Source organism: Aquarana catesbeiana, linkage group LG07, assembly GCF_042186555.1.
Source record: "Aquarana catesbeiana isolate 2022-GZ linkage group LG07, ASM4218655v1, whole genome shotgun sequence".
NCBI classification, from domain to species: domain Eukaryota; kingdom Metazoa; phylum Chordata; class Amphibia; order Anura; family Ranidae; genus Aquarana; species Aquarana catesbeiana.
The window spans coordinates 83,728,593-83,754,383 of record NC_133330.1 but is presented as its reverse complement, the minus strand read 5'-3'; the positions used below and the strand labels follow the sequence as shown (position 1 = coordinate 83,754,383).

Sequence of the window (25,791 nt, the reverse complement as noted above, 5' to 3'; positions counted from 1 at the left end):
GGAGAGCCGTCACCAACACCTCTTGCCCCTTAATGTGGAAATTATATGCAAACATGTTGCAATAATATCTTACATATTGATATTACTGAAAATGTGTTGCGCCATCAATGTAAAAGGCATAAAATTCATAACAATCGAGTGAACATTCATATATATATATATATATATATATATATCGAAAGCTGTAAAAAAGAATGTGTTAAAAGTATTCATAAATAATCAAGTAAAGTCCATTGGGGAAAAAAAAAATCTTCACACCCAAAAGTAAATAGTATCTTACAGCTTTGGAATGTAATGAAACACAGCATTCTGGTGTGTACATGACAGACCCTAAACTACCCTCATGAGTAAACCCAGATAACGGCACATAGTGTGAATGGGCCCTCCGTGTAGCCAGGTGAATTGTATGTTGTTTTTTTGGGACGATTTGGGCTTTCAGTTGGTGGTACATAGTAATGGATATCTCTTGATTTTTTTTTTTTCCATTTTCTCAAAGGAAAATTGGCACAAAATAATAAAAAGTATAATATTTTTGTTAGAATTCAGCTTTCTATTTCTAATGCCCCGTACACATGATCTGAAAATCAGACGACAGATTGTCCATTTTTGTTTTTGCATGCTAGTCATATATCGAAACTGAAGTGTTTACTGAAGTTACGAAAATTCTCATACGACAGAATAAAAAATCGGAAGTGATGTCATGTGTTGATTTGTATTGTATTTTCGGATGACAACTGTGCTGATTAAAAGAAAAATGTTTGCATGTCTGATAAAATAACATCAGATGAACTGTCGTGATCGGCTCTAGAAAGCTCTGTACTAACGATTTGATTATCCTACGATCGCATAGAAAACTGTATTTTTCATCCGATTTTCAGATCGTGTGTACGGGCCATTAGTAATACCATGTCCTACCACCAAAGAACGACTCAAAATAAATTTCCCTGCTCCTGATGATCACTGCAATACCTTGTGTGTGTATATTATTTGATGTTTGTAGCCATAGTAGTGCTCAAACAATGATGCATATTTTGTTTGTTTTTTTTTGTATCCTACCTAAAATACACTGATATTGACACTAGCTTACACTGATACTAAATTAAAAAAGGGTATGCTGCCTAAAATACACTGACCCTGATCTGGATATTACAAGGGATGATATTTGTTGCTTGTGATAACAATAAAGTTGATACAATTTTTTATTTTTAAATAGAATAAATAAAAAAACAAAATAAAAAATGTAAGGCCATTTAATCCCCCCATGCTCACACAAAAATGCGAACATATGCGTAAGTTTCGCAGGCACACGTAAATGGTGATCGCACCACACATGTGAGATATCACCGTGATGTCAGAGTGAGAGCAATTCTATTGCTAGCCCTGCTGTGTAACTCTAAACTGGTAACCTGTAAAGACTATTAAAGCTTTGCCTATCGAAATTTCTATATTTTGTGCAATTTTAAAGTGTGACATCTTGGGTATCCATTTACTCGGTGTAACATAATCTCTTATATTTTAGCAAACAATTGTACATTATGTTGTGTTTTATGTGCAGTAAAATTCATTCAAATTTACTTTTTAAAAATGGCTGTGCAAATATGCAGCAGAAAAAAAAATGTGAAAACCATTTCATTCACCAGGGTCTCTGCTTTTAAAAAAAAAAAAAAATTTTTTAGATGTACCAACATGTCAGAATGGTGGGTGTAAGGTGGTTATCCTGGGGCTGAGGCTCTTAATAATCTGTGATTCTCATTTAATTTTCCTTAGACTTTCCTGAAAATCAGGATGAGAGCATTCGCAAGATAGCAAAATACGTCTTGGAGAACCGCGCGTACACGTGTTCCCACCCTTTGGACAGAACATTCTGAAATCTGAGCTACAACTAGAAGAGCGCAGTTCTAAACTCTGATTGTTAATATGTTAATTTACCTTTAACTCTGCTGGGGTTTATTCACTTTTGTACAGTTAATATCCCTATTACTTTTTTAAAGTTCTAATGTAATAATACAATGCAAAAAAAAAGAAAATCACTGTGCCTTTTTTTCGTAGGTTTTTATTTTTTCTTAGTCCTGCTTGTGTGTGTGTAGGACTGAAGAAAGTTTTGGCACTCTAACAATAAAATACATGTAAAAAAACAGCTGACTGATTTTATAAAGAACACCGACACATTTACTGTACACAGTGTACCCTGATATCCCAGGAGGCGTAAATGCAATTAGATAATTCTGTCATATTTGGCAATGACTGCTGCTCTTGTACACACTTCGTGAGGTTATTGTATATGAAGAAGAAAGCCTTCATGGCTCTGGATTTGAATGATGTTTTGTGAGTCTTCTGCCATCTTTGTAACATGAAATCCTCTGTTTTGTGGGTCTGACTTTCTAACAACATATGAGTTCTTCTCCTCTTGGGTTATTTCCTCGATTCTTCTCTTATGAAGAAATGAATGACTGGTAGAAAGTAAGCTGCATGAGAAAATTTCACTTTTAGTTCATATCCAGAGAAACACATTTTAGCTTTAGAGCTAACAGCAAGGAACAAAAGCCAGCCATACATGGGTCGAAACTTGGACAGTTCAGCAGGGACCAGACGAATTTTGATCCATGTATGGGCACCCTGCTTGTGCAGAAGTTGATCTACCAATTGACTTCTATACAATTAGCTACTCCCCTGGTTTCTCCTAATTGATTAGTGCTTTTGGCAGCACTGATTATTGAAATCTGATGGGGGGGGGGGGGGGGGGGGGGGGCTCCCTGCCATCAGAACACAATGGCACAGCGGGAGAATTCCCCCATCCACAATGAATATGTGATGGGGGAAATCAAATCATTTTTTTTTATCCCATTCAACTCGCTGGTTGAATGAAAAAATTGTATGTGGGCTGCATCAGAATGGTCAAACACTTGCTCTATATATATATATACACACACACACACAATACAGTTTAATTTTGTGCCTACCAAATAAAAACAATGTTCATAAATCAGTTCATTAAGGTGCAACAAATCATCCACCAGTACATAAAGAGTAAAAAAAAAAACAATGTGACATCCAAATCCTGAATTCGCAAACAGTGGAAAAGAGCCACCTGTCATCGAGAGGTAAGTATAAAAGCAGTAGTAAACCCAAAACGAAAAATGTAATATATTGCAGCTTATCAATCATTAGCTGTGGTGGCTGCATTAGGGGGCACCTTTGGACAGCAGTATTGTCAATCTGATGGGAAGGGAGTGTTAGATGTACTACCAGATTTAGATACACTAACAAATTGAAGCCACATTTCAGCCCACACTTTATAACCAATTATTGCTCACCTTTAATTTCCTTTTGTGAAGAAGGTTTTACATAAAAGCTGATTATTGTAAGCACCCTTGCCAGTGTTAAATGGTTGGTCTCATCTCTTAAAATGATACATTCTGCTGGAGAGTTGCTTTTGAAAAACAAACTTATTGACCATATCACCAGATAGAACGCCTGGAAACAAATGCAGCCATCACATCTAAGAAATGGTAGGCTGTAATATAATGTTTGCTTTTGGGTTTAATAACCACTTTAACCACTTGCCGACCGCCTAACGCAGATATACTGCGGCAGAATGGCACGGGCAGGCAAAATCACGTACCTGGTACGTGATTGCCTTCCCGCGGGTGGCCGAGGCGGGCGGCTTTGGTCTGGCAGCGATCAGAGATGAGGGGGAGGCCATCCATTAGTGGCCCCCCCCCCCTCGTGATCGCTCCCAGCCAATGAGAATTGTCCCCTGCCTCTGTGTAGTACACAGAGGCAGAGGATGTGATGTCATCTCTCCTCGGCTAGGCAGTTTCCGTTCCGGCGCAGAGGAGAGAAGACATCTGAGTGAGTTGCACAACACTACACCTCACAGTAGAACATGCCAGGCATACTTTACACCCCCCATCCCCCTCCGATCACCCCTCCCCCCTGTCACACTGACACCAAGCAGTTTTTTTTTTTTTCCTGATTACTGCATAGTGTCGGTTTGTGACAGTTAGTGTGGTAGGGCAGTTAGTGTTAGCCCCCTTTAGGTCTAGGATACCCCCCCTAATAAAGTTTTAACCCCTTGATCACCCCCCGTCACCAGTGTCGCTAAGCGATCATTTTTCTGATCGCTGTATTAGTGACACTGGTGACGCTAGTTAGGGAGGTAAATATTTAGGTTCGCCGTCAGCGTTTTATAGCGACAGGGACCCCCATATACTATCTAATAAATGTTTTAACCCCTTGACTGCCCCCTAGTTAACCCTTTCACCACTGATCACCGTATAACCGTTACAGGTGACGCTGGTTAGTTCGTTTATTTTTTTATAGTGTCAGGGCACCCGCCGTTTATTACCGAATAAAGGTTTAGCCCCCTGATCGCCCGGCGGCGATATGCGTCGCCCCAGGCAGCGTCAGATTAGCGCCAGTACCGCTAACACCCACGCACGCAGCATATGCCTCTCTTAGTGGTATAGTATCTGAACGGATCAATATCTGATCCGATCAGATCTATACTAGCGTCCCCAGCAGTTTAGGGTTCCCAAAAACGCAGTGTTAGCGGGATCAGCCCAGATACCTGCTAGCACCTGCGTTTTGCCCCTCCGCCCGGCCCAGCCCACCCAAGTGCAGTATCGATCGATCACTGTCACTAAACGCATAACTGCAGCATTCGCAGAATCAGGCCTGATCCCTGCGATTGCTAACAGTTTTTTTTGGTAGCGTTTTGGTGAACTGGCAAGCAACAGCGGCCTAGTACACCCCGGTCATAGTCAAATCAGCACTGCAGTAACACTTGGTGACATGGCGAGTCCCATAAGTGCAGTTCAAGCTGGTGAGGTGGCAAGCACAAGTAGTGTCCCGCTGCCACCAAAAAGACAAACACAGGCTCGTCGTGCCCATAATGCCCTTCCTGCTGCATTCGCCAATCCTAATTTTGGGAACCCTCCGCTTCTGCAGCGCCCGTAATTCCCCCATTCACATCCCCAACCAAATGCAGTCGGCTGCATGAGAGGCATTTTCTTTATGTCCTCCCGAGTACCCCTACCCAACGAACCCCCCCAAAAAGATGTTGTGTCTGCAGCAAGCGCAGATATAGGCGTGACACCCGCTATTATTGTCCCTCCTGTCCTGACAATCCTGGTCTTTGCATTGGTGAATGTTTTGAACGCTACCATACACTAGTTGAGTATTAGCGTAGGGTACAGCATTGCACAGACTAGGCGCACTTTTACAGGGTCTCCCAAGATGCCATCGCATTTTGAGAGACCTGAACCTGGAACCAGTTACAGTTACAAAAAAAAAAAAAAACACAAACAAAAATATAAAATAAAAAAAAATAGTTGTCGTTTTATTGTTCTCTCTCTCTCTCTATTGTTCTGCTCTTTTTTACTGTATTCTATTCTGCAATGTTTTATTGTTATTATGTTTTATCATGTTTGCTTTTCAGGTATGCAATTTTTTTTATACTTTACCGTTAACTGTGCTTTATTGTTAACCATTTTTTTGTCTTTAGGTACACCATTCACGATTTTGAGTGGTTATACCAGAATGATGCCTGCAGGTTTAGGTATCATCTTGGTATCATTCTTTTCAGCCAGCGGTCGGCTTTCATGTAAAAGCAATCCTAGCGGCTAATTAGCCTCTAGACTGCTTTTACAAGCAGTGGGAGGGAGTGCCCCCACCGTCTTCCATGTTTCTCTCTGGCTCTCCTGTCTCAACAGGGAACCTGAGAATACAGCCGGTGATTCAGCCAGCTGACCATAGAGCTGACCAGAGTGGCTCCAAACATCTCTTTGGCCTAAGAAACCGGAAGCTACGAGCATTTTATGACTTAGATTTCGCCGGATGTAAACAGCGCCATTGGGAAATTGGGGAAGCATTTTATCACACCGATCTTGGTGTGATAAAATGCTTTGAGGGCAGAGGAGAAATCTAGGGTCTAATAGACCCCAATTTTTTCAAAAAAGAGTACCTGTCACTACCTATTGCTATCATAGGGGATATTTACATTCCCTGAGATAACAATAAAAATGATTAAAAAAAAATAAAAAAATGAAAGGAACAGTTTAAAAATAAGATAAAAAAATAATAAAAGGAAAAAAAAAAAAAAAAAGCACCCCTGTCCCCCCTGCTCTCGCGCTAAGGCGAACACAAGCGTTGGTCTGGCGTCAAATGTAAACAGCAACTGCACCATGCATGTGAGGTATCACCGCGAAGCTCAGATCGAGGGCAGTAATTTTAGCAGTAGACCTCCTCTGTAAATCTAAAGTGGTAACCTGTAAAGGCTTTTAAAGGCTTTTAAAAATGTATTAAATTTTGTTGCCACTGCACGTTTGAGCTCAATTTTAAAGCATGTCATGTTTGGTATCCATGTACTCAGCCTAAGATCATCTTTTTTATTTCATCAAACATTTGGGCAATATAGTGTGTTTTAGTGCATTAAAATTAAAAAAAAGTGTGTTTTTCCCCAAAAAATGCGTTTGAAAAATCGCTGCGCAAATACTGTGTGAAAAAAAAAAAAATGAAACACCCACCATTTTAATCTGTAGGGCATTTGCTTTAAAAAAATATATAATGTTTGGGGGTTCAAAGTAATTTTCTTGCAAAAAAAAATAATTTTTTCATCTAATCAAAGTGTCAGAAAGGGCTTTGTCTTCAAGTGGTTAGAAGAGTGGGTGATGTGTGACATAAGCTTCTAAATGTGCATAAAATGCCAGGACAGTTCAACCCCCCCCCCCCCCCCAAATGACCCCATTTTGGAAAGTAGACACCCCAAGCTATTTGCTGAGAGGCATGTCGAGTCCATGGAATATTTTATATTGTGACACAAGTTGCGGGAAAGAGACAAATTTTTTTTTTTTTGTTTGCACAAAGTTGTCACTAAATGATATATTGCTCAAACATGCCATGGGAATATGTGAAATTACACCCCAAAATACATTCTGTTGCTTCTCCTGAGTACAGGGATACCACATGTGTGGGACTTTTTGGTAGCCTAGCCACGCACGGGACCCCGAAAACCAAGCACCGCCTTCAGGATTTCTAAGGGCGTAAATTTTTGATTTCACTCTTCACTGCCTATCACAGTTTCGGAGGCCATGGAATGCCCAGGTGGCAAAAAAAAAACCCCAAATGACCCCATTTTGGAAAGTAGACTCCCCAAGCTATTTGCTGAGAGGTATAGTGAGTATTTTGCAGACCTCACTTTTTGTCACAAAGTTTTGAAAATTGAAAAAAGAAAAAAAAAAAAAAAAAAGTTTTCTTGTCTTTCATCATTTTCAAAAACAAATGAGAGCTGCAAAATACTCACCATGCCTCTCAGCAAATAGCTTGGGGTGTCTACTTTCTAAAATTGGGTCATTTGGGGGGGGGGATTTGTGCCACCTGGGCATTCCATGGCCTCCGAAACTGTGATAGGCAGTGAAGAGTGAAATCAAAAATTTACACCCTTAGAAATCCTGAAGGCGGTGATTGGTTTTCGGGGCCCCGTACGCGGCTAGGCTCCTAAAAAGTCCCACACGTGTGGTATCCCCATACTCAGGAGAAGCAGCTAAATGTATTTTGGGGTGCAATTCCACATATGCCCATGGCCTGTGTGAGCAATATATCATTTAGTGACAACTTTGTGCAAAAAAAATAAATAAATAAAATGTGTTACTTTCCGCAACTTGTGTCAAAATATAAATTATTCCATGGACTCAACATGCCTCAAAGCAAATAGCTTGGGGTGTCTACTTTCCAAAATGGGGTCATTTGGGGGGGGGTTTATGCCATCTGGGCATTTTATGGCCTTCAAAACTGTGATGGGTAGTGAGGAGTAAAATCAAAAATTTACGCCCTTAGAAATCCTGAAGGCAGTGATTGGTTTTCGGGGCCCCGTACGCGGCTAGGCTCCCAAAAAGTCCCACACATGTGATATCCCCGTACTCAGGAGAAGCAGCTGAATATATTTTGGGGTGCAATTCCACATATGCCCATGGCCTGTGTGAGCAATATAACATTTAGTGACAACTTTTTGTAATTTTTTTTTTGTCATTATTCAATCACTTGGGACAAAAAAAAATGAATATTCAATGGGCTCAACATGCCTCAGCAATTTCCTTGGGGTGTCTACTTTCCAAAATGGGGTCATTTGTGGGGGTTTTGTACTGCCCTGCCATTTTAGCACCTCAAGAAATGGCATAGGCAGTCATAAATTAAAGGCTGTGTAAATTCCAGAAACTGTACCCTAGTTTGTAGGCGCTATAACTTTTGCGCAAACCAATAAATATACACTTATTGACATTTTTTTTACCAAAGCCATGTGGCCGAATACATTTTGGCCTAAATGTATGACTAAAATTGAGTTTATTGGATTTTTTTTTATAACAAAAAGTAGAAAATATCATTTTTTTTCAAAATTTTCGGTCTTTTTCCGTGTATAGCGCAAAAAATAAAAACGGCAGAGGTGATCAAATACCATCAAAAGAAAGCTCTATTTGTGGGAAGAAAAGGACGCAAATTTTGTTTGGGTACAGCATTGCATGACCGCGCAATTAGCAGTTAAAGCGACGCAGTGCCAAATTGTAAAAAGTGCTCTGGTCAGGAAGGGGGTAAATCCTTCCGGGGCTGAAGTGGTTAAGCATGCCAGAGCTTCAACCCCCCAAATAGAGGCTGACAACACATGCATTACAATGGCTGGATGATGTAAGACAGAAAGATGGCAACTCTGGACCTGGCTAGCAGGTTTGGATCACACCAGACAATGCTGGACATGCATGTTTTTTTTTTTTTTTTTTTTACGACAACCCCAGAGAGTTAAGGGGAGAGGGAAAAAAAAATTAGCAAGTGAATTTCCTTAGTAGCCCCTTTTATCTATAATCTATATTATTAATATTAACATTCCCCTGAATTATGATGTCTTATACAAAGAGGGTACGTTAAAGTGTTTCTAAAGGCAGAAAGATTTTTTCTATTATCTTAATGCTTTAAAGTGTTTGTAACCCAAGAAAGAAATGCATCTTATTCCCTTAAAGCATGAATAACAGTGCTTGTACTGTGTCATTTGGCCCCCTGTATCATAAAAAAAAAAAACCTGGCTGATCCTGCCTGGTTCTACTCTCCCCCCTGTAAACTGACCACAGTTTATCATGGCTACTAATCCCTGACAATGTGGTCAGTTTACATGCCTCCGTCACCTGCAGCTCCCCACCTGCCTGTCAGCGAGTGACACTCTGCTCCCTCCCCCTATTATAACTGTATCATAAACATACCCATCCCCTCTGTTAGCTAATATTGTGTCTTTGTGTGTGTGTGTGTGTGTGTGCTTTATAAAAAAATATGCAAATTTCCACCCTATTTTTATAGCGGCACTCACATGACCGCCTGCCTCTCTCCTTCCGGCTGACGTCAGCGGGATTTCTTGGCCCTCCTGCTGTAGTTGTCAGCCCAGGATAAAAGAGAGGCGCTATTAATCCATTCGCTACCAGGCCCTGTGCTCCATTTTTTAACCACTTCAGCCCGGAAGGATTTACCCCCTTCCTGAACAAGCCCTTTTTTGCGATAAGGCACTGCGTAGTTTTAACTGACAGTTGCGCAGTCATGCGAGATTGTACCCAAACAAAATCGACGTCCTTTTCTCCCCCCACAAATAGAGCTCTTTTTTGATGGTATTTGATCACCTCTGCGGTTTTTATTTTTTTGCGCTATAAACAAAAAATGCGTCAATTTTGAAAAAAAAGCTATATTTTTTACTTTTTGCTATAGTAAATATCCCCCCAAAATATATAAAACAGATTTCTTCCACAGTTTGGGCCAATATGTATTCTTCTACATATTTTTAGTAAAAAAAAAAAAAATTAAAAAAAAAAATCGCAATAAGCGTATATTGATTGGTTTGCGCAAAAGTTATCGCGTCTACAAAATAGGGGATAGATCTATGCCATTTTTATTCATTTTTTTTTTATTAGTAATGGCAGTGATCTGCGATTTTTATTGTGACTTCAACATTGCAGGGGACAAATCGGACACTTTTGACACTATATTTGAACCATTGGCATTTATACAGTGATCAGTGCTATAAGAAATGCACTGATTACCGTGTAAATGTCACTGGCAGGGAAGGGGTTAAACACTAGGGGCTATCAAGGGGTTAACTGTGTTCCCTCAGCATATTCTAACTGTAGGGGGGATGGGCTCACTAGAACATTACAGAGAACACTACTCCCGATCACTGGGAGCAGTAGATCCTTGTCATGTTGCTAGGCAGAACAGGGAAATGCCTTGTTTGTGTGCCTCTCCGTGCCGCGGGCGCGCCCACTAGCCGCCGATGACGCAGTGACATACGGGTACATCGTTTTGCGGTTCTGTACCACTTTGCCGACGTATCGGCGTGAGCTGATTGACAAGTGGTTAAACTCAGGTGGCTAGGCCATTTTTCACTTACAGCTTTCAGAGATTGTTAAAGACCCCCCAAACCATTTATTTTCTGAAAGCACATGATCAGTAGAATACAAATAAGGTACTACTGATTTTTAGGGTACAATGATATCTGCGCAAAAAAATGTTTATCAAAACCATAATTAGCAGATAAAAACACAGCACATTTTACAAAATTCCTACTAAACATATAAGCTTAACCTGTAGTGAGTTAATAAATAGCAAATATTTGTAATTTTTAAATTTTTGAATACGCCTTTTGGTGAAAATGGTGAAAACTGAACATACGCAAAAATGTCAATAACCACATTTCTCTAAAAATCTGAAGGTTTTCATTGTTCCCTTACAGCTTTCAGAGTTTGTTAAAGACACCCCCCCCCCCCAAAAAAAAAAAGAACCATATATTTTCTGAAAGTATAGGACCAGTAGATTAAAAAGAAGGTGCTACCGATTTTTAAGGCTTCACAATATTTAGCAGATATAAACAGCAAATTTTGCAAAATTCCTACTAAATATAAAAGCTTAACCTGTATTAAGTTAATAAATAACAAATATTTGTAAATTTTAAATTGCACCTTTTTGAATAATAGTGAAAGTCGGACGTACGCAAAAAATTCTCTAAAAATTTTGAGGTTTTCCTTTTACACTTACATCTTTCAGAATTTGTAAAAGACCCCCCAAACCATAAATTTTCCAAAAGCACATGGGCAGTAGAATAAAAAGTAGGTGGTAGTGATTTTTAAGGCACTGCGATATTTGTGCAAATGTTTATCAAAACAATATTTTTGCTAAAAATACACTAAAATCATTAATGGTGGATTCATACATGGCAAAATTTACAGAATTCCTGCTAAATTCCTAGTTAATATAGAAGTTAAAACTGTATTGAGTTAATAAATAGCAAATATTTGTACATTTTAAATTGTACCTTTTTGTGAAATGGTGAAAACTGAAGGTATGCAAAACTGTAACTAAAAACAATTTACTCTAAGGCCCCTTCCACATGAGGCAGGTCCGTCTCTGCTCACCGTATGCATACCCGCTGTTATCATTACAGCGGATGGGATTATATAAACTGGTTGTTCGACACCTGACTCCTTGACCCTTTGAGAAAGTCACGTGTTAGTGACGCAACGCGTCAGGGAGGAGCTAGGTGCCGTTGCTTCCAGGGTACGGCCGAACCCGGAAGCATCTGTTCACTTTGCTGCTATCACTGATCTTTTATGTAAGTTACTACTTGCTTTTATCGCTAATAAATTTTAAATACTGCACTATGGAGCCCCCTTTTTTCCATTACTACATATCCCATGGCATATATTGAGGGTGGGAGAGTCCAATTGTGAATTGCATATCGAATCTCCCCGGGCGCTGTGATCACAACCGGATGCTCTGTGGATCGCTTCACCTGTTGGTTCATGCTCGATTCGGCCCATTGGGGGCCGCTACTACAGGTGAGAGGCTGGGGGAAACAGATGTTGCACTCCGGAGTATAATCTGATGACTCTTATCTATCCGGAACACTTTCCATCACAGTGACTGTCCTTTTGGACTTCCACTTCTCTCTGCCATCATTATCAGAAGATCGGATCTCGCTGTTATTGGGAGTTGCACTATATTGCATATTGGATTACACTTACCTCTTGGGAGTTGCACTATTTGCTTATTGGATTCCATTCATTCATATATAATTTTACTGGCCACTTGATTGTACGTTTGGGACATTCATCACACACACTAGTGTGTCCCCTTTTTTCTTTGCACATTGTCACTTTAATATTTGTTGCACTCTATTTTGAATGAGTTACATGCTTCACCTTGTATTTTTTATTGCACTCTTTATTATTGGTTATATTATTCACCATTTGCACTTGATGATAGATTCCCATTGCCTTATATTGTGTTCTAGAATTTCTGGATTATTAAGCAAATTGCACTTTATATGTATGTATTCTATGATAGTTTTTATTTGCTTTTCATTGTTTTTTACTGTGACCTAGGATTTATGAATTGTTGGTCAATTATTATTGCACGTATTTGTTTATCTTTCTTAGGGTTAGTGTGCGCCACATATTTTGTTTTTTATTTGTCTGACACATGTGGCATACTAAAGTGTACACCCATGGAGGGCCATGTTTCCCTGCAGGTGTTCCATGCATCCCCGTACAAGCAGTCCCATTTATGTCAATTGGAATGCAACGCCCGCCCCCCTCCCCCCAAAAAAAAGTTTAGCACCAGCCGCCACTGGGTATTACTATGTCTTTGATGATATATTAGGGTCTAAACAGACCCTCATATTTCTTTTTTTGAGACCAAGAAAGGGACTGAAGATAGTCCCTTTCTCTGCAGCACTTTACATGAATGAAATAAGGAATATGTATAGAGATTCCTCATTCATTCATAAAATGACAGTCTGACACATAGTAACACTCGCAGTTTACTAAGATCAGCTGTCAGTGGACATATAGGAGTGATCTGTAGTGATCGCTGCCTGCACCCACTGTACTACAGGGAGGCGGCTGGTAAACACATGTTTACAAAGCCCCAGCTTCACCCTCACCCGGGCTCCCCAGTCTGACAGCTCGTCAGAGCTGAAAGCCGGTCAGCAGCTGCAGGCGGTGGGAGCGGGAGGAGGGATGCCGCTTGGAGCAGGCATGGATCGGGGGTACAAGGGCCAGTCCAGGGGTGATCTGACTGGCAGCTGGGAACACATCTGGATCCCCTTTAAGTCCCATGCAGCACCTGAAGCTGGTTTGAGTGGCAGAGGAGGGATGCCGGCTTATGAGGGTAGGTGTGGGGGGAACCACTACTGGGGGGATTAGGGGATAGGAAAGGAGAGTGGGGGGAGCAGTTCTAGATGAAAGGGAGTGGGGGGAGGTGGAGAGGCTAGGGACAGGGAAACGGCGGTGTGGGTGGTCATATTTGAGTCTAAATAACTCTTATCAGTGGATTGTAATCCGCTGATTAGAGTGATAAAATTGTTCAGCAGAGTCTGCTGAACACTTCTGCTATAAGTTTATGGTCATTGAAGTGACCATGAGCTTATAGGAGAGGGAGAAATGAGGTCCGTATGGTGTACTGACTTGGCCACCTGCAAGCAGTTCTGTAGGTTCTTACAGACCTGGCAGTGAAAGGGTTAATTATTATAAAGCCCAGACACTGGAACAAGTAATGTAATCTAACAAAGAGGATGGTATGATTAAGATACAATGGCTTTACAACCACTTTAAGATAAAAAAAAAAACAAAAAAAACGTGTGTGCAGCAGCCCACCCAATACCTACCTGAGCCCCATCTCGATCCAGTGATGTTGCATAAGAGTCTCGGCTGTCCAGGACTCTCCCTCCTGATTCGCTGAGACAAAGCAGCGGGCGCCAGTGACTCCCACTGCTGTCAGTCAGAGTCAGTGAGCAAATAAGGAGGGGGGGGGGCACGGCTCCATGTCTGAATGGACACACAAAACAGCACCTCAGTTCGGTTCAGATACACCACAGCAAGCTGCTTGCGAGGGAACCAAGAAGAGGAGGATCGGGGCTGCTCTGTGCAAAGCCACTGCACAGAGCAGGTAAGTATGACATATTTTTAAACAAAAAAAAAAAAAAAAAAGACTTTTATATCACTTTACCCTACATTCCCCTTTACCGTGCACTAGTTATGAGACTGATGGCTCGAGGTCTCAAACAGCAATGGACAACCAATCATTGTGTGTATCCCGATTACCATGTCAGCTATGATTTGATAAACACATTATTTTATTTATAAATGGAATTGCTACTGTATTTCTTACTAGTTGCACCTTTAAAGAAATATTCTTCTTTAAGACGATGGTACACAGGTGAAAAAAAAACAAGAATAATACACATTCACATGTGTTTGCCAACCTGTACAATCAAATGTAAGCCTCATACAAAAACAATATTTAAGTTGGCAAATCGGACACTGAAAGAGTTAAAGTGCACCAGAAAATTGCCAGTTCCTTGACATACTGTGTGTATATATATATATATATATATATATATATATATATATGTACACCCCTCACATTTTTGTAATTATTTTATTATATCTTTTCATGTGACAACACTGAAGAAATGACACTTTGCTACAATGTAAAGTAGTGAGTGTACAGCTTGTATAACAGTGTAAATTTGCTGTCCCCTCAAAATAACTCAACACACAGACATTAATGTCTACACCGCTGGCAAAAAATGTGAGTACACCCCCAAGTGAAAATGTCCAAATTGGGCCAAAGTGTCAATATTTTGTGTGGCCACCATTATTTTCCAGCACTGCATTAACCCTCTTGGGCATGGAGTTCACCAGAGCTTCACAGATTGGCACTGGAGTACTCTTCCATGATGACATCACGGAGCTTGTGGATGTTAGAGACCTTGCGCTCCTCCACTTTCCATTTGAGGATGCCCCACAGATGCTCAATAGGGTTTAGGTCTGGAGACCTGCTTGGCCGGTCCATCACCTTTACCCTCAGCTTCTTTAGCAAGGCAGGCTTGGAGGTGTGTTTGGGGTCGTTATGTTGGAATACGGCCCTGTGGCCCAGTCTCCGAAGGGAGGGGATCATGCTCTGCTTCAGTATGTCACAGTACATGTTGGCATTCATGGTTCCCTCAATGAACTGTAGCTCCCCAGTGCCGGCATCACTTATGTGTCTGTTTCCCAAAGACAACCTCTGGATATGATGCTGAGCACATGCACTCAACTTCTTTGGTCGACCATGGCAAAGCCTGTTCTAAATGGAACCTATCCTGTTAAACAGTTGTATGGTCTTGGCCACCGTGCTGCAGCTCAGTTTCAGGGTCTTGGCAATCTTCTTATGGCTCCCTAGGCCATCTTTATGCAGTAGAGTAACAAAATTCTTTTTTTTCAGATCCTCAGAGAGTTCTTTGCCATGAGGTGCCGTGTTGAACTTCCAGTGACCAGTATGAGAGCGATAACACCAAATGTAACACACCTGCTCCCCATTCACACCTGAGACCTTGTGACACTAATGAGTCACAGGACACCAGGGAAGGAAAATGGTTAATTGGACCCAATTTGGACATTTTCACTTAGGGGTGTACTCACTTTTGTTGCCAGCGGTTTAGACATTACTGGCTGTGTGTTGTTATTTTGAGGGGACAACTAATTTACGCTGTTATACAAGCTGTACTACTTTACATTGTAGCAAAGTGTAATGTCTTCAGTGTTGTCACATGAAAAGATGTAATAAAATATTTACAAAAATGTGAGGTGTGGACTAACTTTTGTGAGATACTGTACATGCCTGCTGATCCAATGGTTTAAAAACATTCCTCACTATTGATCTGTAACATGTATGCAGACAAGCAGTTCACTCTTGACTGCATGTTTTAGGTCAGTGACTCAAAGCTTTGATGTCTAGGGAAATGCATTTTTGATGATGGTCCATAATGGTCGCCTGCATTTCTTTTACAAGTTTCCTTTAACCTGTCAGATGCATTCATAATCTCCTTTGCTTCAGATCATCAACCAATTACAATGTCATTTTGTCTATCTGATATCAGCACCCACTGGAGGCCACTTCAGGAGTAGAAGTCATGTTTCTGAATGGGAACCAGAACAATGTTTCTGTGATTAATTACACTATTGTGAATGGAGAAACTGAACTTACTCAAAGTCTTTTCCTCTCAGTTGCTGAAGTGTTTCATGCTCCATGTGGTGGCGTGGGATTATGTTGTCTCTCCACTTCAAGCTATGATCTTTGAGCTCCCCAGGAATAAATCCCCTGCTGATATGTTCTTCTGAATTCGGCATCACAGCTAAGGCTGGGATTGGCTGCATGTCATAAGAATTAAACAAATTATAGAATTAATGCAATGCTTTCATTTGACCAAAAGCTAAATTTCTAACAATTACACCTAAGTAAGAAAGAAAAAAGGATTGAGAGAGTAACACTTAACTCTCTCTCTCAAAAAAAAAAAGGCGGACTTTGTGGGCACAACACGAGGCAATATGTATAAAAATATATCTTTATTACAAAATTGTTTAAAACCACACACGATAAAACCACCGCAACACCCTCTACTAGACAGTAGGTCAACAGATGCCAATTACAGACATGGAGGCATGGATCCTTTTATATAGAATAGTGGAAAGTCCATCAATATGCACAAAAAAGTCTAGATAAGTATCAAAAAGTCAGGTCCATAAACTCCTCCTTGCTTTCTTGTCAATGTGTTTCACAACAAATTGTTTCCTCAGGACATACTGGGTAGGTGCTGATTGACCTCGAAGACCAGGTATTGGGCGGAACCACACAAAATGAAGGGCGGACAGAAAAAGTCCTGTCAGGAAAGGTCCCCTCTGCTGGTTATATTGATCATTTGGCATGCAGTACTGAGGTCCACCAGCAGGTGTCTCCTGGCAGTTTGGAGCTGTCAGAAGAGATTTTTTCTGCTGGTATTCTGTCACCTTTGGGCCGCAGTACTGGCATCCACCAGCAGAGGAATCCTGGCAGTATGGAGCAGGTATTCCCCTCTGCAGACAGGTGTCACCTGACCTTAATTAGCAGCTGCATTATTAATACCCGGCAAATGCACACTCATCTTGCCCTGGTATTTTCCTTGAGCCCTGACCCGCAGCCTGCATCCTGATTCCTGAAACCTGATTCCTAGAACCTGTGGATCCTGTTCCCTGTCTGTTACCTGAACACTGGACCCTGAACCTTGTATCTTACCCATTCCTCCTGCGATCCATCCATCCTCTCTTTGTCCTGTTTGTTTCCCTTCCCCAGCTGCTGACCTCCCGTTGACGACCCTGGCCTGGCTCTGTTTATGATCTTGGCATTTCCCTTACTTGTATATACTTGTTCTGTTGTTATTATTTGTGGGGTTCTGTTTTGTATTGGTTGTGGTGCACTGAGTGATATTTAGGGTGGTTGTGTTATATTTATTCATTTATCTTTAATAAATCATTTATATTTGCACTTATACACGTCTGGGTTTCCTCTGTTGCAGTCCACATTGTTCTGGTCTTATCTGGTACATGACAATACCAGGGCCATCCCTGACCAGAAGTGGCTGTACAGAGGAACCATCTTGGTTCTGCTGACTTTGCTGGAATGAATCCCAACGTGATCCCATATTATGCTCTGCTGGCGTCAGAAAGTGGCGAGTATCTCCGCCAGTCACTAAAAGAGTGGACCAATGACCAGCTACTTGAGCTCATCCGTTTGGCTCACTCCCTGGTTGACCAGGGCTGTATGTTGTTTGGGGATGTGCAGCCTTTGATCCAAATATGTGCTGAGCTAGCCTTGTCCTGTGTTCCTAAGACCAGTAATTATTTTTCTCCCCCTTTCAGTGCTGATCAGGTGGAGTCTCTGGTGTGGCTGTTAGAGGATGATTCCGCATGCTTTTTTGAGCACTATTCCATCTGTTCTCAGCAGAAGCTTTTGGAGTGTATTCACTCAGTACAGACCTTTGTTAGACAGGCAGCATGTGATCCGTCCTTTGTCCAACCCATACTCTCAGCATGGTCTGATATGTTACAACCAGCCCCAACCAATCCACAACAAACCACCTCTACTGTCAGACACCTACCTGCCCACAAGTCTGTCTCCCCATCACCCACGCCAAACTCAGTTGCAACTCAGTATACATTGCTCCCAACCAGATACTCATATCCGGTCTCTGCTCCCTGTACCTATCCTGCATTCAACCCACCTGCCTCTTCTCAGCTGCCTACTAATCCACAAAAACTTCCCACAGCTACTGTTATCTCTTCTCCGCCATATCCCAATCCTCCTTTCCAGTTTGCTGCACCCCCCACCTACAGAGTCTCAGTGACTAAACCCAAGAAAAAACAAAAGTTTTTTCCAACCAAGACGATCCTGCCAGTAACCCAACCTGCCTCCGCACCAGCTAATCCAATCCAGTCTAACGTCCCAGTGCTTGCAACCCAGTCTGACGTCCCAGTGCTTGCTATCCAGTCTGACGTCCCAGTGCCTGTTATCCAATTCGATGTCCTGATGTCTGCTTTCCAGCCTGATGTCCTGGTACCCGCATTCCAGCCTGAGGGGCCAGTGTTCCAGCCTGAGTTGCCAGTGTTCCAGCCCGAGGGGCCAGTGTTCCAGCCCGAGGGGCCAGTGTTCCAGCCCGAGGGGCCAGTGTTCCAGCCCGAGGGGCCAGTGTTCCAGCCCGAGGTGCCAGTGTTCCAGCCTGAGGGGCCAGTGTTCCAGCTGGAGGTGTTCCAGCCTGAGGGGTCAGTGTTCCAGCCTGAGGTGTCAGTGTTCCAGCCTGAGGTGTCAGTGTTCCAGCCTGAGGTGCCAGTGTTCCAGCCTGAAGGGCCAGTGTTCCAGCTGGAGGTGTTCCAGCCTGAGGGGTCAGTGTTCCAGCCTGAGGTGCCAGTGTTCCAGCCTGAGGTGCCAGTGTTCCAGCCGGAGGTGTCCCAGCCTAAGGGGCCAGTGTTCCAGCCGGAGGTGTTCCAGCCGGAGGTGCCAGTGTTCCAGCCGGAGGTGTTCCAACCTGAGGGGCCAGTGTTCCAGCTGGTGGTGCCAGTGCCTACTTTCCAGCCTGATGTGCCGCTCTCCAGCCTGATGTGCCCGCCTTCCAGCCTAATGTGCCACTGTCTGCTGCCCAGCCTGATGACCCGGAGCTTGCTGCCCAGCTTGAAGTGCCCGTGCCTGTTGCCCAGCTTGAAGTGCCCGTGCCTATTGCCCAGCTTGAAGTGCCCGTGCCTGCTGCCCAGCTTGAAGTGTCCGTGCCTGCTGCCCATCTTGAAGTGCCCGTGCCTTCTGCCCAGCTTGAAGTGCCCGTGCCTGCTGCCCAGCCTTATGTGCCTGCTGCCCCGCTTGATGTGCCTGCTGCCCAGCTTGAAGTGCCTGTGTCTGCTGCCCAGCTTGAAGTGCCCGTGCCTGCTGCCCTGCTTGATGTGCCTGCTGCCCAGCTTGAAGTGCCCGTGCCTGCTGCCCAGCTTGAAGTGCCCATGCCTGCTGCCCAGATTGAAGTGTTACTGTCTGCTGCCCAGCCTAGTGTGTTCCTGCCCGCTGCCCAGCTTGGTGTGTTCCTGCCCGCTGCCCAGTCTGGTGTGTCCCTGTCGGCTGCCCAGCCTGGTGTGTTCCTGCCCGCTGCCCAGCCTGGTGTGTTCCTGCCCGCTGCCCAGCCTGGTGTGTTCCTGCCCGCTGCCCAGCCTGGTGTGTTCCTGTCCGCTGCCCAGCCTGGTGTGTTCCTGCCCGCTGCCCAGCCTGGCGTGTTCCTGCCCGCTGCCCAGTCTGGTGTGTCCCTGTCGGCTGCCCAGCCTGGTGTGTTCCTGCCCGCTGCCCAGCCTGGTGTGTTCCTGCCCGCTGCCCAGCCTGGTGTGTTCCTGCCCGCTGCCCAGCCTGGTGTGTTCCTGTCCGCTGCCCAGCCTGGTGTGTTCCTGCCCGCTGCCCAGCCTGGCGTGTTCCTGCCCGCTGCCCAGTCTGGTGTGTTCCTGTCGGCTGCCCAGCCTGGTGTGTTCCTGCCCGCTGCCCAGCCTGATGTGTTCCTATCCGCTGCCCAGCCTGGTGTGTTCCTGCCCACTGCCCAGCCTGGTGTGTTCCTGCCCGCTGCCCAGCCTGGTGTGTTCCTGCCCGCTGCCCAGCCTGATGTGTTCCTGTCGGCTGCCCAGCCTGGTGTGTTCCTGCCCGCTGCCCAGCCTGGTGTGTTCCTGTCCGTTGCCCAACCTGATGTATTCCTGTCTGCTACCCAGCCTGATACATAGTAGTTACATAGTAGGTGAGGTTGAAAAAAGACACAAGTCCATCAAGTCCAACCTATGTGTGTGATTATGTGTCAGTATTGCATTGTATATCCCTGTATGTTGTGGTCATTCAGGTGCTTATCTAATAGTTTCTTGAAGCTATCAATGCTCCCCGCTGAGACCACCGCCTGTGGAAGGGAATTCCACATCCTTGCCGCTCTTACAGTAAAGAACCCTCTACGTAGTTTAAGGTTAAACCTCTTTTCTTCTAATTTTAATGAGTGGCCACGAGTCTTGGTAAACTCTCTTCTGCGAAAAAGTTTTATCCCTATTGTGGGGTCACCAGTCGGGTATTTGTAAATTGAAATCATATCCCCTCTCAAGCGTCTCTTCTCCAGAGAGAATAAGTTCAGTGCTCGCAACCTTTCCTCATAACTAAGATCCTTCAGACCCTTTATTAGCTTTGTTGCCCTTCTTTGTACTCGCTCCATTTCCAGTACATCCTTCCTGAGGACTGGTGCCCAGAACTGGACCGCATACTCTAGGTGCGGCCGGACCAGAGTCTTGTAGAGCGGGAGAATTATCGTTTTATCTCTGGAGTTGATCCCCCTTTTAATGCATGCCAATATTCTGTTTGCTTTGTTAGCAGCAGCTTGGCATTGCTTGCCATTGCTGAGCCTATCATCTACTAGGACCCCCAGGTCCTTTTCCATCCTGGATTCCCCAGAGGTTCTCCCCCCAGTGTATAGATTGCATTCATATTTTTGCCACCCAAATGCATTATTTTCCATTTTTCTACATTGAACCTCATTTGCCATGTAGTCGCCCAACCCATTAATTTGTTCAGGTCTTTGCAAGGTTTCCACATCCTGCGGAGAAGTTATTGCCCTGCTTAGCTTAGTATCGTCTGCAAATACAGAGATTGAACTGTTTATCCCATCCTCCAGATCGTTTATGAACAAATTAAATAGGATTGGTCCCAGCACAGAACCCTGAGGAACCCCACTACCCACCCCTGACCATTCTGAGTACTCCCCATTTATCACCACCCTCTGAACTCGCCCTTGTAGCCAGTTTTCAATCCATGTACTCACCCTATGGTCCATGCCAACGGACCTTACTTTGTACAGTAAACGTTTATGGGGAACTGTGTCAAATGCTTTTGCAAAATCCAGATACACCACGTCTACAGGCCTTCCTTTATCTAGATGGCAACTCACCTCCTCATAGAAGGTTAATAGATTGGTTTGGCAAGAACGATTCTTCATGAATCCATGCTGATTACTGCTAATGATATCGTTCGTATTACTAAAATCCTGTATATAGTCCCTTATCATCCCCTCCAAGAGTTTACATACTATCGATGTTAGGCTAACTGGTCTGTAATTCCCAGGGATGTATTTTGGGCCCTTTTTAAATATAGGTACTACATTGGCTTTTCTCCAATCAGCTGGTACCATTCCAGTCAGTAGACTATCTGTAAAAATTAGGAACAACGGTCTGGCAATCACTTGACTGAGTTCCCTAAGTACCCTCGGATGCAAGCCATCTGGTCCCGGTGATTTATTAATGTTAAGTTTCTCAAGTCTAATTTTAATTCCGTCCTCTGTTAACCATGGAGGTGCTTCCTGTGTTGTGTCATGAGGATAAACACTGCAGTTTTGGTTACTGAAGCCCCCCGATGTGCCACTGCCTGCTACCCAGCTTGAAGTGCCCACTGCCCAGCTTGAAGTGCCCGCTGCCCAGCTTGAGATGCCCGCTGCCTAGCTGGACACCATGGACTTTCCCCAGCAACGGCTAGTTGGAGCGTCCGGAGGTCGCTCCTTCGAGAGGGGGTACTGTCAGGAAAGGTCCCCTCCGCTGGTAATATCGATCATTTGGCGTGCAGTACTGAGGTCCACCAGCAGGTGTCTCCTGGCAGTTTGGAGCTGTCAGAAGAGCTTTTTTCTGCTGGTATTCTGTCACCTTTGGGCCGCAGTACTGGCGTCCACCAGCGGAGGAATCCTGGCAGTATGGAGCAGGTATTCCCCTCTGCAGACAGGTGTCACTTCCCATATAGAACACCTGGACCAGCGGAAAACCACCTTCCAGGGTAGCCAGAATATCTGGCAACTCTATCACAAGTAGTATGGCACTAATCCATGACATCCTGATAGAGGGGATGGGTGAGTAAACCATAAATTAACGATTATGAGTACCGTATAGTATCAACACCCCTCAAGGCCAGAAATATCCCTTTGAAAAATCTCAGATAGAGCTTGCCAGTCACCAAATAAGAGTTAGGAAGCCTTATGGTAGTATAGTAGGTATCCCCCACTTAGGAGCTCATTAGTGGAGCTAAGCCAAAGACCCAGTAGGGTAGGGACACTTCACCTTAGAAAGCCATACAGCATGGGTGTCCCCGCCAGCTGAGCCTGACCTTTAGGTCTATTCCAGCCATCATTAAATGGTGGCTCGTGGTCCGAACACAGACTGAGCAACGCTCCTGCCCGGACCGTCAGGCCGCCAATGTAGTGCTACATCTCTGCAGTCACTGACATCACGTGTGCGCCTGCCCCCTGCTGCTGACCGTGGCTCCTGGCTTCCACTCCCTGCCGAGCTGCGAGTTGAGGCATGAAGTCACGTTCACACCCCGCCCCCTGCTGCGGGACGCAAGGTATAATATCTTGCAGCTCGTCACCATATGTAAGGGGGCCTTCTGATGCAGAAACTGGTTGTAAGGTGGACTTCTGTTGGGGACACCTGATGTAAGGGGGCATTCCGATGGTGGCAACTGATTTATGAGGGTAGTCTGATGGTGGTGCCCATTGTAATGAATTACTCTGGTAGGGGCAACTGCTGTAAGGGTGAACACTATTGGGGACATTTACATTACCAGAGTGCTGGTTGGAAGCTAAACAGTGGGGACCTTTAGTGGAGAGTTAAAAAAATTTGCTTTTTGACTGCTGGTGATTGCTGGGTTGCATTTTTAGGTTCTTTTTGGGGCTTTTCCTTGTTGCTTTTTAACACCTTTTCTGACACTTTTTAAACAGCTTTTTTTTTCTTTCCTTCCTTCAGCCTACTAATTAAGGGGAGTGGGTAATTGGTCACAGGTGCTTGAGGCCTATTTAACCTTCTGTATATCTCATTGTGAGCCTGCTCATCTTTGAGTTTGCTGGAACTTAGACCAAGTGGAACTGGACCAAGTGGTGAGTTAAAAACCAGAGTTGAATACATGAGGTTATAACAGGGGTCATAGTACCTGTGTAGTGTGAGTACCTGAGTGTTGTCTGAGTAGTGTGTGGATCATTAGCACTTGTGTATTGTGTACTTGTGTATTGTGATTGTACGTGGGTCTGCGGGTGAACGTGGGTCTGCGAGTGCCTGTGTATTGTTTTGTTGAGTACCTGTGTATTGTTTTGTTGAGTACCTGTGTATTGTCTTGTTGAGTACCTGTGTATTGTCTTGTTGACTATTAGTGTCAGGAAGCTAGTTGTTAGGTAATTTGGAAAGGGTATAATCCCCAATCCTCATTAAATTTTATAGATACGATGCGATGCGATGACGGGTGTGGGGAGGCGACTCGTCGTACATCTTGCGGCATGTATGCGTTCCTTTTTTTTTTTTTAAAGGTAAATTTTTATTTGGTTTTGTGGTACAAAACAGACGTACAAACACAAATACACACATTTCGAGCAAACATTGCTCATTACAATACAGAGTGTCAGACAATGGTATATATTTGGCATACATGTTTTCATATTGTACAGCTGCATATGTCTATTCAGTTTTCATCAAACTTGGTATCATTGACTGGAGTTTCTTTATTAGCTTTATATGGTAGGTGTAATAGTGTTTTCAGAGCTAGTCCACAAACCCCATATTTTGTAAAATTTTTTAGGGCATCCTCTGGCTTCGTATGTTAATTTGTATAATGGTATAGCCTGATTAACCATGTTCAGCCAGAATGCTATCGTAGGTGGGGATTGTGATTTCCAATGAATAGTAATAGATTTTTTGGCATAAAATAATACAATTCTCAGGAAAGTTTGCTTGTTTTTAGATATACTCTCATCGTCCACATATCCTAGTAGGCATCTCAGGGGGTTGCAGATATTAGGCAATTGGGTCAGGGAACTGACAAAAGCAGTAACCCCTGACCAGAACCGATTGATCTCGGTGCATTCCCACATCAAGTGGAAGAAGGTGGCCTCCACAATGCTGCATCTGGAGCACTTTGCAGATGGTAGTTTTCTAAGTTTAAATAATAAGGATGGCGTAAAGTATGCTCTGTATAATAGTTTGGTTTGTATGACCCTATCCCTGGAGGAGATGACAGAGGGGACCTATAGGGGAAGTATGTCCTGCCAGATATCCTCCGTCAGCTCAGGGATATCAGCTTTCCACTTAGTGAGCGTGTTACTGAGTCTGTGCGTTGTGGTGTGCAGTAGAGTTTTATAGTATGTGGAGATCAGTTTGTCATGGGAAGGGTCTATTAGTAATTGCTCTAGCGGAGATAATCGGACAGTTACATTACGCAACCCAAACTGGGTGGTTGCTGTGTGGCGTATTTGCAAGTAATGAAAATAGGCTGTGCGTGGCAGCTGGTAGTCCTGGCGAAATTCCTCAAATGACCTAAACATATTATTTGAGAATAAATGCATTATGGTTTTTACCCCTTTTTTCGACCAGTATTCCCCATCTGTCCTACGGGCGAATTCCTGTAGATTTGGGTTCCCCCATAATGGAGTATTTGGAGAGTAGGTACGGTGCTCAGTATCTGGCAGCATTTTAGTTAATTTGAGAATTCGTAGAGTCATTTCAAGGATTTTAGTGCTTTCCTTCCCTCTAAGAGATAGACGGTGAACCAGATATTGTAAGGATTCGTACGAAGTGAGTATGGCTGCTTCTAGGGACGTAGCCGCATTGTTGGCTTCAGGGAAGAACCACCAATGGGCATGAACCAGTTGTGCGGCTATATAGTATGTCTGGAGACATGGTAGTGCCAATCCTCCCTCCAACACCGGCAGTTGAAGAGTATTTTTTGCAATTCTCACTGCTCCCCCCTTCCAAATGAAGGCGATAAGGATAGAATCAATCTCCTTAAATTTAGTTTTAGTGATATATACTGGTGAATTGCATAGGAGGTATAGGAAACGTGGGAGGAATATCATTTTAAAGATATTTATCCTACCTAAGATCGTTAAGGGAAGATTGGTCCATGTCTTCAGTGTGGTCTTCATTCTGTTAATAAGTGGGTCTAGATTATATTTGCTATAGGAGGACAGAGGATGTTGGATCATGACCCCCAGGTATCTGAAAGAGTCAACTATTTGTAACGGGCAGGAGGAAGGGGGTGTAAACACCGCTTCCTGATCTATTTTAAACATGAGGGATTTGTCCCAATTGACTTGAAACCCTGAGAAGAGGCCGAACTGTCGAATAATTTCCAGCAGGGTTGGGAGAGACGATTGGGGGTCCGCCAGGTATATTAACATGTCGTCAGCGTATAGAGATACTTTCTCTTCTAGGCCCCCAATCGTCAATCCCTTTATTTTCCCACTGGATCTTATCAGTGCCGCCAGAGGTTCTATCGCAATTGCAAATAGCAACGGCGACAGGGGGCAACCCTGCCTAGTACCCCTTTTAATCAGGAATGGATCGGTTACTGATGTATTTATCCGCAGCCTAGCAGTAGGCTGTGAATATAAAA

The 25,791-nt window shown here is 43.6% G+C and overlaps 2 protein-coding genes across 2 annotated transcripts in view; one reads left to right on the top strand and one right to left on the bottom strand.

Moving 5' to 3' along the window:
• ACAD9 (acyl-CoA dehydrogenase family member 9) overlaps positions 1-2,125 on the top strand; it is a 189,061-nt gene extending 186,936 nt beyond the window's left edge. The window contains exon 18 of the mRNA XM_073592394.1: positions 1,768-2,125. Within this exon, the coding sequence (XP_073448495.1) occupies positions 1,768-1,868 (101 nt within the window). The 3' untranslated portion in view covers positions 1,869-2,125. The remainder of the gene's footprint in view (positions 1-1,767) is intronic.
• Positions 2,051-25,791, bottom strand: part of CFAP92 (cilia and flagella associated protein 92 (putative)) — a 303,652-nt gene continuing 279,911 nt past the window's right edge. Inside the window, exons 17-18 of the mRNA XM_073592393.1 lie at positions 16,054-16,217; positions 2,051-2,465 (exon numbers count right to left, since the gene is read on the bottom strand). Of these exons, the coding sequence (XP_073448494.1) occupies positions 2,273-2,465; positions 16,054-16,217 (357 nt within the window). The 3' untranslated portion in view covers positions 2,051-2,272. The remainder of the gene's footprint in view (positions 2,466-16,053; positions 16,218-25,791) is intronic.